Consider the following 15617-nt stretch of genomic DNA (forward strand, 5'->3'; position numbering starts at 1 on the left):
TTAAAACTATAACTTTGAAAATATAATTTACATATTTATTATAATATTATGATTTTTGATATTTTTATAATTATATAAAATGTAAATATTGTTAATTTATTATTTAACCGCTGTTGTATTTGGTAGTTAACCAGTCATAAGTATCCCGCAAACGCACCAATTTCTAACCGCAGAACCAATCGTACAAATCTCTTAAAACAGCTAAAACCCGCAACCACCCGCATCCGCAAACGCCCGCAACCGCAACCGCTGCGTTTGAACCAGTCAGGCCCTAAGTAGTAACTATGATGTATTGTATTTAGGACAAACAAAACAATACTCGTTCATGTCGAATGCATGCTCCTACAAATACAATCCAAATGCTCGTTTACAAAATGAAATCGTTTATTTACAACAACAAAAACGAGCAACTTGGTCTATATCACCAAAAAGAATGTATAAGCATTGTTTTCTATTATCAAAACTATTTACTGCATTTTCATATATCAACTCATACTATAGAGCAAGTAATGCTCAAGTGCGACGTCTTTTATCTCCGTTACCAAGAGTCTTGTACCATCTACCAATCTTATTGTCTTATAGACTTTTGTATAAGGTTCATATCATAATGCTCTCCACCAAACACTCACCACACAAGAAGACAATCACTGGTCTAGAGGCTAGCACTGGAGGGTACCAAAACGACATGCAGTGTTCCATTGTTAGGAGGAAGTTGCAAACGAAGGGGAAACAGCTTGCCGTTTAAGGGACTGCGAGTGCACACCACAGCGTCCTCCATGCACGTTTCTTCTCGCAGCGTCTGAGTCAGCTCCGCCACGCTGTTCCCTTTAAACGTGAATGCATATCCAACGCTCGATTCATCCTCCACGTGTCCCTCATCATCGGCGATGTGGTAGTATATCGTTCTCCCATCCGATTTCGGTGGAGACACAACCGACTGGTCAACATAAAAAATTCATGGCACGCCTGTAATTTTAACGAACTTTGAGGGCATTTTAGTAATTATAAAAAGTACTCACATCTTGTTCGGATCTCTCTGAAAGAGAAGACTGAGTCCTCGATGGCCTCCTATGCGGTGGTGGCTGCGTCTTCTGCGGCGGAGGCTGCGTCTTCGGTGACGGAGTGAACTCAGTCTCCGCCGTGACTTGAGGATTAACCAAGATCTCAACAACATCAACCTCCCACGAGATGGAATCCTGAGTAGCCGACAAATGAGGATTATCGTGCGTCACGGAGTTTCTCCACGGCGGAAGACCACCGTTGCCTCGTAGATAGTTACCGTTTCTCGTCCTGAGCTTAATCTTGGATCCTTCTCTCACCGGTTCCCACTCAACAGACGAGTCGAGACGGCTCGGTTTCAGCTGAATCACTTTCTTCCCGGTAGCTCCGAGCAAGAACCGCTCGTTCGAAGCGGTTAGGTATTTACCGTAACAGCTTTTGAGACGGATCACGTGGTACGAATCGCGAACCGGTTCGACGGTCCATCGAGCGTTTTTGTTTGATCCGTTTCGGTCTTGTGTCACTGTTTCTTCGTCGTCGTCTGCGGATAGATACTTGTTGTGGCTGTTACGCATTCGAATGGCTTTAGCTTTCTGGAAAAACTCCATTGCTGAGACTGTGTCGTTTTGGTTTAAGCTACTCGTCTTCTCCTTTTGGTTGAAGCTACTCGCTTTCTGTGAAAAAAAAATGAGTGTGGGAATAATGTAAGAAGTGGTGAAGATGCGGTGTGTATTTATATGTGGCATCTTTCTCTCTGTCCCTGGTCTGGTCTAAATTTGCTTTTTGTGGTAACGCGGACATAACACGGGACTAGTCAGAGATGCATGAAAATTGAAAAGTCAGAGTTTGCTGATTGGATTTACCGCGTTTTAATTTCCACGTCAGCACAGTGTAATAGCATGTTTTTATTCTGTTAATGTGTCTTAATTTCAAAGTAGTACAAATGCAATGTTACTACTACATTTCTGGATTGGCATCCTGAAAAAGAGTTAATGATGAGAATCCTACTATCTATATTTTACTTTGTATTCAAGACCAAATCGGGACTTCGCATTTCTTTTACTTTTCAAAACTACTCCAAGAGAAGTTTAAGGAGTATAAATTTTCTTTTAATACAAAGTTGGATTCAGGTTCTCCAAGAGAAGTTTAAACAGAATACTGGGAGTCAGTGTAGAATATCAAAGGTTAATCTTTTTTTGGATCAAATCAAAGGTTAATCTAAAAATCATTGATAAAGTGGTAAACTTTAACTAAATTACAGTTGGAATGGGACTATTTGTATTTTTTTAATGAAAAGATGATAGAGATAGGTAACCTATTTTCCACAAAAAAACACCATGTTATTTTACCATTTTCCAAGAGATCATCTTAAGTTTTCATGTTATCAGCATTGGTGAAATTTTGTAAGAGTTTTCATGTTATCAGCATTGGTGAAATTTTGTAAGAGTCTTCTTGTTATAATAAATAAATAAATAAAACTGAAGAAAGAAAAACATAGTCTTTCAAATCAATTTTTTTTGGCAAAAGTTACATGTCAATTGTTCCATGTACTTGAAATATTATTTTAGAAACTTAATATAACTTTTATTGATAATGATGCTTTTAGAAATTTAGTCATGTAGTTTTCGATGGTACATCAAAAACAAACATAGCAACTGTTTTATCAAGTTCCATTAATAGCTTAAGATTTGATACGATGATATATATATATATATATTTTTTTTTTTTTTCTGAAACACTGATACAATGATATATACATATATATAATATTCCGTTTAAGTTTAGAACTTAGGAATGTAAGGTAAAGGTGGTATAGACATTAAACCTAAATGTGAAATAATGGAAAAATATAATACATAGTTTCTAACAAAATAAAATGCATTTGTATACCTTTCTCGCTCAAAATGTAATACTCCCTCCATTTTTTAATATAAGTCGTTTTACAGCTATGCACGTAGATTAAGAAAACCATTAATTTCTTATATTTTCTAAACAAAAACATCATTAATTATTTACCTAACCACAATTCAACCAATAGAAAAATATAAGATATTACCATTGGTCATACAACATTAATTATTAATAAATTTTACATAGAAAACCGAAAACGACATATAATTTGGCACAAAAAAATTTCTATAAAACGACTTATAATAAAAAACGGAGGGAGTATTGTATTGGGTTGTTGTTGTTTTTTTCTTTCTCTTTTTTGTTGTAATAAGTTGCTTGCATTGTAAACTTTTGAAAAAGAAAATGGTACTAAAATTTTAACATTTTACCAAGAAAAATGTAATACTGTCTCTATGCCATAAAGAGATTTGAAAAAGAGGATTTAAAGGAATGCTTATAGAATAAGTGTCTAGTCTCTTGCCCGCAAGAAAGACCAAGAAAAAAGGAAATTCATGAGTGTGGGACTCTCCTAACTGCTTCCTTCCTTGGACCATATGGTCCCACAGTCCATGCCATTACAAATAAATCATAACTAAACCAACTTTTTCACCATACTTTGTTTCCACGTGTCTTGTGTTAGCTGAGATTAGATTTATTTATATGAAGCCATTAGGTGTAAGTTTTAAATGTTGGCCTAAAAGATTAGGTATAAAAAAATTCTTAATCATCCTATATAGGTACGTATAATTGTTTTAAGAACTTTTACTGTCACTTACATGTTACTAACTTTAGCTGGATTTCAAATGTCATATTTTCAACTGTTGTAGTTTCTATAGTGAATTATAAAATAAGAAGTTGTTCTAAGTAAACTACACATTTAATTAATATAAGATATAATAAAAAATATGAAATTTCTGAGTGCTATTAGGTTGGTGGAACGATGTATGTGCTTGTGGAGCACTCACTATATATGTTAGTGGAGAAAAGAATCATATATAGTTTCCAAGTTTCTATAACACTAAATATTAGTATGGTAATTTATCCTCCATTTTTCTATCTAATGCATGCCAACCAAAATTGGGCTGAGTCCAGCTAACTATAATAACTTTCTATGGTACACTTAATTAAGAAACAACTATTCAATGCACAATGTAAATGAAAATTGATAAGTAAAGACTTAGTCAAACTTACCGGTTTTGAGGACCATCTCGGAGACATTGAACTCAAACCAAGAGAAGCGAACCGATCAATACTCTTCATTGACCTGGCGGAAACGGGCGACGCAGGCTCTGACCCGAGATCCGACCCGGAGATATGTGAAGAAACCGGAGAAGAAACAGAGCTCTCATCTCCAGCAGACATGTTTTCAAGATCAGAACCATCAACTGTAATAACATCCCAAACCAACCAGTTCTTGGTCTTCGATGTATGAGGCTCGTCGTGAGTAACGGAGTTTCTCCACGGCGGTGTTCCTCCGTTAGCCCTCATCCATTTACCGCACCAAGACTTCAGCTTCACCGAGAAACCATCTCGCACCGGTTCCCACTGCGTTTGCCAATCCATAGGCTTGTTAGACGAGTGCGTTTGAGTCACTTTCTCACCGGTCATACCTAACAGCAACGGTTTATTGCTCGCCGTTAAGTAGGTGCCGTGACTGCTTTTTAACCTTATCAGATTCGGTTTAGCCTCAACAGTCTCTACCGTCCATACGGCTCGCCGTGCATCTCCTTTACGACTTTGACGGATGGTTTCTTGATCGTCGTCGGCGACTAGAAACTTATCCAGGTGGCTCCTTAACTTAACGGCTTCTCCTTTGGTGAATAGCTCCATTTCTTTGATGTTTGAAGAAGAGGCAAAAGATCAAACTAGCAGAAAATAAACTTTTGTGATGAAAGGATGTCTGAATTAGGAATGGACTGGTTTTATGGTTATATAGATAAATGATTTTAAATGGGACATAGAGTCCTTGCTAAAAGGGAACTATTGTAAGTTAATATTCGGAGTATTATCCGGCTTGAAATTATTTAGAAATTTCCCAAATCAAATGACGAAATGACTATTAATAAAATATTAAACAGTATATAGAAATGTAATATTTAATTTGCAGAAGGTTCCACTTTGCGTAACTAAATGTATTTGTACATGTCGACAAAAAAAATGTATTTGTACATTTGGCCTCACGCGCGTGAATTGCGTGGTGTGAATATTTCACAAGAAAATGTCTCACGTTACGGTTTCAATGTTCGTTTTCATTCTATCTAGACCGGTATACACTTCAAGTCATCATATACAACGATGCAACCAAATGTTTATGTGTTTCCATTATGTCTTCATTTGTTTGGTTTGCACTAGTGGCATGTTGATGAAAGATCAGTGTACTTAAACTATCTTAAACGTAGCTCTTGGCCTTCTTTTTATTTTCCAATGTGCTTATAAACTTCATATTCAGATTAAAAGTATATGTCAATAAAAAGAATCGATAACTATAACGTTCATAATATATGTTGTGAATAGAATGTTCATATTATATATTTTGAACCAATAAAGAAAAAAAATGGAAACAATGGAAAATGAGAGAAGATGAGGAGAGGTAACTGTAGTGCGCGTGGGCGTATGTTGTATTTATTTTCCACGAACCAAACAAAGTCAATAGAAGACTTATTATGAATATTTAAGATTCGTACATGTCTAAACACAGTTGAATACATAGATACAAACATTACCGTATAATACGTGTGTATCATATCTTTTCTTGGAAAAGTATAATTAATGTTAGACTTGGATTCTTTTGGGTTCTTTTTGTCAACATGTTCTAGTTGATCTTTTCTTAATCTCAATCGTTGGCTTTTGTTGCCCACGTCAGGCTTTGGAAGAAACGGTCTTTGTTGGTTCTCCTCCCCCACACCAAATATGCCTCTCTTAAAACTCATATGACACTTAAAATGTTCGTAGGGTGATGATGCATCATGAATCATGCTGGAAAGAAGATGATAGAAGCTCTTCAATTTCCTTTGCAATTTATAAGCAATACTAGACCAAGTCGATTTAGTCTTAAACATGGATAATGTGAACTTCCGAGAATGTCTATTATTCTTGGTCAAACGGCAAATTTACATAGAATGATAGCGGTCAACTTTTACATTGACCATAATGATTCAAACTATATTAAACAACACGCAAAAACATGTCTAGAAGATAACAAGGCGGTGCTGTTTTTCGGTGTAATCATACAAACTTGAAATATGAAGATTCCGCTTTTGATTTCTAGCATGCTGTATAAGCGTCTGGCCTTGCGTTCTGCGGCGTAACTCTTCTCCTATCACAATTGTAAACATTAGTCTCTCCACGCAGAGGTAGATGTGTCCTGAATCAACAAATTTGGTTATATATATCATAGGAGTATATGACTTAAAGAACACCAGTAAACGCCACAAGAGTTAGCTAAAAAAAAACTGGATACGAGTGTTTTTGGGAGTGTACCGTACCAGTGGAGTGTACCGTACCAGTGGATGATTGGCCGGTGAGTAACAACAATTTGTACCAGATTTCATTAAAAACATCAATCTTAAATACGATGCTCCAGTAACCTATTTGATCCCAAAAGAGAGTATAATTTCTTCTGTTTCCTTCAATAGATATTGATTTGAATTGTCATATATATTACTAATGCAAGAACATATTACCTTGTACTTGTAGTCAGCAGCGTCAAAGTCTGGACCGAGCAGTTCTAGAGCTCTTTTGTAGAATTGTAGTTGCCTTTTCCGGATTCATAAACAGAGCTTCTGCAAGCTGATTTGAATAAACTTTAAAAGAAGGATATTATGATATCATAAAGAGCTCAAAAAGTCCCCACAGATGTAAGTTTGGATCACAATTCACAAGAATATACCTGAATCGCTATCTGCATAGTTGAGTTGTTGTTTCTTCTATAGAAAGATCTTGAAGATATTAGAGTATATCATAATTATGATGTAAAAATATTATGTATTTATTATTTAGATTTTTATATATTCGTATCTATCATAGGGGTTGATTGACAGAGATGTTGTAACTTTGGAATTTTTGCTTTAAGATTTAAATTGTAGATTTCGTAGTTTTAGCCTTAAATTTTATTGTTGTAGGTTTATTTTAAAGTTTTAAAAGCAGTAAACCTAAAACTGTATAAAAATTGATTTCTATAATTATTATATATATATTTTTTTAAAAGATTTTAGGCTCTATCTTTAGTTTTTATTAATAAAGCTTGATTGCTTTGATTTTATTGCTCTAGAAAGAATTATGGCTGTGTAGAGCACTTACAACCAACACCAATCACCCCAATAGTTTAGTAAATCATAGTATATATAAAAACTTATTCTTGGGTTCATCCCATAGGGTGAACCTATAGGTTTACCAACCAATATGATTTTGTTATTTCATATTCGATATATTTTAAAAAAATGAAATAAAATATTGTCAAATTATATTATGTTTAAAAAATAAAAAAATAGTAGTAGTTACAAAAAAAAATATTTTTAACGTTGTCAGCAAAATGCCAGAATCCTAAACCTAAATCACAAAACCTAAACCTTTGGAAAACTATAAACCCTTGGATAAATCATAAAATCAAAATCAAAATCACTAAAACACTCAATGGTTTAGGGATTATGATTTAGATTTTAGGGTTTAGGGTTTAGAGTTTTAATGTTTAGTGTTTTTTATTTTGGTTTTAGGGTTTGTCCAAGGGTTTAGGATTTAAGGTTTAGTGTTTTGCAGACGAAGTTAAAAATATTTTTTCAAAAAATTCTTTTTTTGTAACTACTATTATTTTTATTTATTATATTTAATTTTTTTTAAAAAACATAATATAATTTGACAATATTTTGTTTCTTTTTCTAGAAGATATCGAATATGAAATAACGCAATCCTATTAGTTGGTGAACCTAGAGGTTCACCCTATGGGGTGAACCCAAAAATAAGTTGTACTAGGATAAGACATGCGCTTTGCGCATGGTTAGTTTATTCGTATATATTATCGACAACTTTTTTATATATTTGATCATTTTATTTATACATATATAATGCTTTTTGTTGTTATTATATAATTTATTTACGATGGACTATATCAATTTTTATTAAAAATTGTAGAACTAAACTATAATTAATATATCATGGATTGATCAAATTGAAGAAACAAATTATAACACCAAGACCTTATTTTTTTTCCACCGAACACATTCTTTAAAAAAAGTGAACAGTATTGTTTCACAGTTGAATTATTTTGACTTTTATTTTCCATATGGTTTTGAAAGGTTTCAGATCAACCATTAAATTGATACATGTCATTTTAATCTTTTAGTCGTATGCTTAAGGAAAAATTACATTTTTTGTAATTTAAAGTCATTTTGAAAAAATATAAGGTTTTCTCATTTTTGTAATTTAAATTCGTTTTAAATTTTTTTAAAATATAACATATAAGGTTTCCTCATTTTTGTATTTTAGAATCATTTAAAAAGAAAAAATAACATATAAAAAAATCTAACTTTTTATTATATGGTTAATGTGATTGTTTAATTTTTTTAATAATATAAAATTAAACAAAAATGAAGAAAAATGGAAAAATTGTTATCAAATCTTTATTATTCATAGTCATTAATTATCATATATATGTTAATCATATTAGGTAATTCCGTAGCTTGTATTTAAAGAAAGAATACACGCTTCTTATACTTTGGGTTAATATAATAGGGGAAATACCTTAGGATAACACTAGAAAAGTTTATATCACAAATATAGACTCTAAGAATCAAAATGACCAAAATGTTTCATTAAAGAGGTAAATATATACTTATACCCCTAGGGTTAACTAATCTAAACCTTAGGATTTAGAATTAAGGGGTGGGGATTTGGGTTTGAGGTTTAAAATTTTATACAACAGAAAATAAATATTAAAAATTTGAAAATAAAATTTTTAAAAATAGTTTCAAAAAGTATTTTCGAATTACAAAAAGAAAATTAGAAAAAAAATAAAAAAAATTTCGAAAAAAAAATTCAAAAATTGTTTTTATAAAAATGTTCGAATTTGAAAACATATAATCTAAAACTATTAAAAAATTTTTTTATTTTTTTTTTTTTTTTTTATTTTATTTTATTTTATTTTTTTTATTTTTTTATATATCTAGAGTATTAGTGTCTTTTTACCTATTAAATGAAACATTTTGTTCATTTTCCTCTTTGTGGTCTATTTTTGTGACCAAAACTTGAAAATGATCTATTTATGAGAATTGCCTATATAATATTCCCTAGTAATTAAATTTGGATCAACATTTTTTTCCAATTGATTCTTAAACTGACACATAAGCTAAATTGACATGCTAATTAAGTGACATTTAAGCATGGTCTATTTTTAATTAGTACAAACTTAAGGTTATAACTTTTTAAATGATCCTCGATTAATATATATAAAATATAAACTTATGAGAGTCCATACAATATTCTTCCAATCATCTACTCTCATCATTCTTTACATGGTATCAGAGCTACAATGATCTAACAATCGGCTCGGCCCCGTTCATGCTTTTTCTATTTTCATTAAGCCATGCCATATAGAGGTTCTTCTTCTTTTCAATTTTACGCCATTGAGCTTCTTTTAAATGTTTTTTTTAAACCAAGTGTTTCTATCATTCAAGTTCATCATGAACCTCTGAATCTAAGCTATTGAGCTTCCGTTTGTCAAGTCTATTACAGACTTCTGAATCCAAGCCTAGTGCTTCTACAATTCAAGCATATCATATGCCTATGAATCTAAGCTATAAGCTTCTAAAACCATTTTGGTTATTTAATCTAAATAATATATTTACATCATAATTATGATATACTCTAATATCTTCAAGATCATTCTATATCTTCTTGTCCATAGCAGATGCTTGTTAGAAGCCAGGTGATAACTCAGGAAATAAAATTTTCATTTGATTAAATGCCACATAGGTCAAGAGACAAAACTTTCATTTTAAAATCTGCCACAAAATGGGAAGTGACACTGACCGGGCCTTGGGGGCTTGGAGCAGTACATGTGCTTTTGAAGTGTATCCAACTTACTTACTTAGTGCCCAAGTCGTTGAAATATCAGAAAGCCACTGCATTCAGACCTTGTGAAGTGATACCACATTGCTTGAAAATCGAAGTTGTATAAGAACTAAGAAGAGAACTAAATGGATATGAAAGGAAGGCAAACATAGGCTTTACTTACTTGATCATTCAAACAACTGCCATGATCTTTATTCTGAACAAAGAAGAACTCGTGTAGTTTATCGAGTCTCCAAGCGCAACAATAGACCGGGGGCATCCATATAAACCTAGGGTTTAATCTTACTAAGATTGCTCATGGAAGTCTCATTTTCCATCTAAAAGGGGAATAAAAAATGAAAAGAGAACAACATCTGCACCAATGGCATCATCTTTCTTCATCTCTGTACACATCTGATGTTCATATGTATATCTTTACCTTACCTTAGTGTCATGCAAAAGTTTAATGGGGCCTGAGGCAAATATAAAAATAGAGCCTTTTTCATAATTATTTTACAAGAGTATAATATATATTTGAAAAAAGCTTTAAGAAAAAGAAAACAATAACTTAATAAATTAAGACAAAATCTTTCTTCCCTCTTTTTCAATAAACTCTTTAACCAAATTCTCATAATCTATATTCTTAACTAATTCTATTTGTTCATTTAACATTTTTGTGACATGGTTGATCGCATATAAGACTATTAATTTTAACTTGGAAAAGCTTCTTTGAACAATAGCGGCCGAAACAGAAATCGTTAATGATAGTTAATAAATAATCCATGAATTTGGATAACACTCTTCCTTTCTTTTCAATAAGTTCAAAACTTCACGAGGTCTCTTGTAATCTTGTGGTAAAGCCTCTTTTAGAACCATCAGTTCAAAACACAAATCATCTATCCTCAATAACATCATAATATTTCCATGCTTTAAAGCTGCTTCAAGATTGATACAAAATGCATATTGATAGGAAGATTGTAAGTTGAATACTTAGGAATATATAGAAGAAGAAAAATATAAAGTAACCGCACTTTTTTCCTATTTATTTAGGAGTTTACATATTTTTTTTTCAATTTGGAAAATTGACAATAAAATAAACTACTATTTTTTCTAAAATCAATTTAAATAATTAAACTTGGGTTGAATAAATAATTGGTAAATTTAAACCATTTCTACTAACTATTTTCTGAAATTTAGGCCAAAAAAACTATATATTTTGGAGGGCCTAAGCGAAAGCCTTTTTGATTATGCTTGAAGTAAACCAGAACTTCTAGCTCTAGTGGTAAAAGGGCTTACACATGTGAGTACCGCCATCTGGATTCGAATCCCGGCCACTGAAGAATTAACATTTCGGCAACGCCAGGGACAGAGAACCGACACGTGGTATCACGTGACTAGTCTGGATCACTTCTGTGGAACCAGGATACCTCTGTATAATTCAAAAAAAAAATTATGCTTGAAGTACGGCTATGCTCCTACCAAGACTCCAAGTAATCAAGAGCATGTACGTGACCCCTACGTATTAACATGGGTCCGCTCCTGATCTCTAGTCTCTACCATGCGTGCAACAGTACAAGCAAGTGATGTACTGTGATGTCCATATTCTCAAATAATATGAAGATCATAACCGCAATGAATAAACTAAATTTAGAAGGTATCAAGTATCAATTTATTGTAATTTGGTTTTTAGTTTATATACAAATTTAAATGAGAAATCATATTACAACAAGAATTGATTATAAATTTTGAATACTTTAAAAAGTTTATAACCGAATTAAACCGGCACAAAACTTAGACCATCCGCAACAGCAGTCCAAGACGAATCCTTAGCCCAAGTCCTTAGCCCAAATGGAATATAATATTAATATTTGGGCTAAGATTATGACGGATCAGTCCGTAAATAAGAGATAGAAGGATCAAGTCCTTGTGCACGTGGCGTCTAATGGTTGGCTCGGTGAACTATTGTGTTTGGTTTTGTTAAAAAAAAAAATTTTGCGATCGAAGGCGAGAAAAAAAAAATCAGAGCTTGAGACGAAAAGGCAAATCATTCGCCAAATTCTCCTTGACTGTCCCCGTCGTCTCCGCTCATCTCTGCCGCGACTCCGTCACCGGCAAATCACTGCGTTACGCTTACGTCAACTTCGAATCCGCCATCACCGGTACAAAAAAACAAACTCAATCTCTGTGTTGATTTGATCATCTCTAGTTTAGGTTTTCTTGCGATTGATGATGAATCGCTTTTCTTATAAGTTCTTTTTGATCGTGTTTCTTGCGGTTAGCGTCGAATGCGATGGCGTGCTTGAACCACACCAATCTGAAGGGGAAGACGATGCATATAATGTGGTCTCAGAAAGATGTTGCGTACCGTCGTCGTAGTGGATTGGGAAATCTCTTCGTTAAGAATCTTGACAGCTCCATCACTAGCAGCTGCTTAGAGCGGATGTTTAGTCCCTTCGGAGTCATACTTTCTTGCAAAGTAGCTGAGGAGAATGGCCAAAGTAAAGGCTTCGGTTTTGTTCAGTTTGCTACGGAGCAATCTGCTGTTGCTGCTCGTCTTGCCTCCCACGGCTCTATGGTTGATGGCAAGAAACTGTAAGTTGAACTGTGTTCACTTCTGAAGGTTGATGATGAATGTTTTAATTGGTGTGTTTCTTTATCAGGTTTGTGGCTAAGTTCATTAACAGGGATGAAAGAGCTGCTATGTCTGGGAATCAAGAGTTCACAAACGTTTATGTGAAGAATCTGCTCGAGAGTGTTACAGAGGATTTTCTCCATACGATGTTTTCCTAATGTAGGACGGTCTCTAGTGTTGTGGTTATGAGGGATGGTATGGGAAGATCGAGAGGTTTCGGATTTGTCAACTTCTGCCATCCAGAGAATGCAAAGAAAGCTGTGGAATCTCTCAATGGAAAACCACATGGTAACTTAACTTCTTTGCCTGCACTTAGCTGGTACTTAGTAGATTGTTATTAGACAAGAGTTTCTGATTTTGGAACATTCTTTTGGTAATTAGGATCGAAGAAGTTGTTTGTTGGAAGGGCTTTGAGAAAAGCTGAAAGGATGGAGATGCTGAAACAGAAGCACAAAGACAATTGTGTTGTCAAGTTTAATGTTGGTTGGTTTAACCTGTACGTGAAGAACTTGAGTGAAGCAATCAACGAAACAAGGCTGCTAGAGATATTTGGAAGCTATGGGAAGATAGTCTCAGCAAAAGTGATGCATGATAAAAATGGCAAAAGTAAAGGATTCAATTTCAAATTTTAAAAAAAAATTAATAATTTTTTTTCTTAAGGACTCCATCTTCGAAAACACCATTGGACGACCTGTTTTGATTTGAATCCTTAACTATTCAAACAAAAACCAAAAAAAAAAATATTACTAAAATATTCTTAAGGATTTATTGGTGAACCTCACCATTGCATATGCTCTTAGACCAACAACAAACGCAAAACATGATTGGAGATATATTGTCTCCAAAGGAGCCCAAACAAGTTGTTAGCATTATTGAACATATTGTCTCCATATGAGCCCAAACATGTTGTAAGCATTTTAGGGACCAATATATTTCAGTTGGGGGCATGTCAATTATTTTCCAGTTTCGTTTTGGCTTTCGACGAATAGTGTTATTTCCGTAAATAAAAGTATAAAATTATGAAATTTCTATTGAGTAATCACGTAACCTGTATCCAAGAAAACGTCGTCAAGCTTCAAAAATTGTTTATTGTCAACTCGTTGTATATTCTGTTAACTTTCTTTTAAATCATATTCTTTCCCTTTATGAAACTATTCATTTGAAGACCAATGAGCTCCCAGTTTTTTATTACTGTTAAAATTCAACATGCCTAACAATAACATTGTTTGGTTGTTGTTATGTCAATGGTTAAAACCTCAAGCCTGACTTTTCATATAAATTCAGCAACAAGTCTAAATGATTTATTTTACAAAATATAATTCCCTATAAAGTAACTATTACCTAAGACCATCATTCACGCCGGGTCCTTAGTGGGTTACTAAAGGAAATAACCCATTTAATTAATTCAAAACAAAATAAATTAAGGGTTACCGATCCTTAACTAAGTGTTTTTGGGAACGTTTTTAAGTGGGTTTTTAAACCACGTGTCAGCGTGGGAACCATTCTAATTTTTTTTTTCTCTCATTTGGTATCGTTTCTCGTAATCTCCTGAGAACCGTGATCGAAACAGCAACAGACGATGACGACGACTTTCCTCATGGCGTCTCCTCCGGTATTTGTCGTGTTCTCCGTCAGAAGACCGATCGAAACCGCCACGGACGACGACTGTGGTGAACGCAGCGGTGAACACAGCAGTGGTGAAGACCCGTATCATTAAGGTAAGCCCCATCCATCGTGGATTCAATATTCGAAACATCTCTGCTTCTGATCAATTAAGCTCCACTGGATATTTTTGTTTTTGGTTTCTTAGGGTAAAGGCTTCATCTTTTGTTTGGTTACAGGAAACAGTGATGTCTTGTAATTTGGACATGGTGAAGTCATATTCTCTCTTTAATCACAACACTCTTGGTTCTACATATATATATGGTGTAAATTTGGACGTGGTGAAGACAACAACTAAGCTCGGATGTATCAACAACTGAAAAATGATTTGGTTGAACATATATGGCGTAAATTTGGACGTGATGGAAACAACTACTGAACTCGAATGTTTTTTCAAATTATTCTTGATTATTGTACTAGTCTTTATTTTATGTTTTTTAAAAAAAAATCTATGTTTTAAATATTATCTTTTAATATGTTTTAGTTAATAAATAAATTGTATCTTAAATTTTTTTTTAAGAGCCCCTAATTAAAAAACTTATATTGGATCATTCAAAAAAGAAGTTTCTTAACTAGAATTCTTAACTTTACTTAAGTATATTTAAAGTATTAAATAATCATTAAGAAATTCACTTAGGAATCATGGGATAATGATGCTCTAAGTGTGTTGAAAGATCGGACCGATACTATTACTGGTCAAGCTTCGTTTTATATATTGAAGAATTCAACTATATAGTAAACGCAAATACCTTTTAGCACATGCTAATCATGGGTCATATTATTAAATACAATCAAACACTCGATAATTTTATAATATATTAAGAAAAACAAAATGTATATGTTTCAAAGGTGTTTTGTATATTTTGTAGTAAATGGTTCCGTGACCTTTTACTAATTTGAATTTGGAAATTGAACGGTGAAAACGAAACTAGACGACATGAACAACTATTAAAGTAGGTTGTCATTGGTGGTGTCTAGCTTTGCAAACCGCATAAACGAATGATTTCATGTGAAACGAAATATAAAACTTCCCAAATAATGTTATAAAATGGTTACGTTTTTGAGAATACGTGGTGGGCATCCTTCTCGAAACTACCTGGCTGTCTTTATTTTAATCACACTAAAATATTATTACAAAACTGAGATTTCACTTTTCATGTGATATTTCTCAACTCGGAATTTGGACCAAGAAAAATATAACCGAAACTTACCCCACTAATAAACGTAATTAGCGGTTATTTTGTATTCGTATTTGGAGTTTTGCAACACAAAGAACGTTCAATAATTAGGAATAATCTTAACTTAAACTTGACAAAATATCAAAGCTTTTCAAAAGCTTTATAAAAAGAAGGTAAGTTTATCACATTCACACACAAATAAACACAAACGC

At 33.3% G+C, this 15617-nt stretch overlaps 1 protein-coding gene and 1 pseudogene across 1 annotated transcript; one reads left to right on the forward strand and one right to left on the reverse strand.

Moving 5' to 3' along the window:
- Positions 1 to 276: 276 nt before the first annotated feature.
- On the reverse strand, positions 277 to 4806 carry LOC103840680. Its single transcript, XM_009117193.3, has 3 exons — positions 4081 to 4806; positions 1020 to 1673; positions 277 to 937 (listed from the first exon to the last, which is right to left on the reverse strand). The coding sequence occupies exons 1-3, from the start codon at positions 4717 to 4719 to the stop codon at positions 653 to 655; spliced, it is 1578 nt and encodes a 525-aa protein (XP_009115441.2). The 5' UTR covers positions 4720 to 4806; the 3' UTR covers positions 277 to 652.
- A 4363-nt stretch (positions 4807 to 9169) lies between these two features.
- On the forward strand, positions 9170 to 14666 carry LOC117128121 (annotated as a pseudogene).
- The last annotated feature ends 951 nt before the right edge of the window (positions 14667 to 15617 follow it).

The sequence above is a fragment of the Brassica rapa genome, chromosome A09 (assembly GCF_000309985.2).
Source record: "Brassica rapa cultivar Chiifu-401-42 chromosome A09, CAAS_Brap_v3.01, whole genome shotgun sequence".
NCBI lineage: Eukaryota > Viridiplantae > Streptophyta > Magnoliopsida > Brassicales > Brassicaceae > Brassica > Brassica rapa.

Excerpts from the sequence above, each read along its gene's own strand:
- LOC103840680 (XM_009117193.3), bottom strand. The coding sequence starts at position 4,719 with ATGGAGCTATTCACCAAAGGAGAAGCCGTTAAGTTAAGGAGCCACCTG. Across the intron at positions 1,674-4,080 it reads CGAGATGGTCCTCAAAACCG|AAAGCGAGTAGCTTCAACCA; the intron begins GTAAGTTTGACT and ends TTTTTTTCACAG. Across the intron at positions 938-1,019 it reads CAGAGAGATCCGAACAAGAT|TCGGTTGTGTCTCCACCGAA; the intron begins GTGAGTACTTTT and ends TATGTTGACCAG.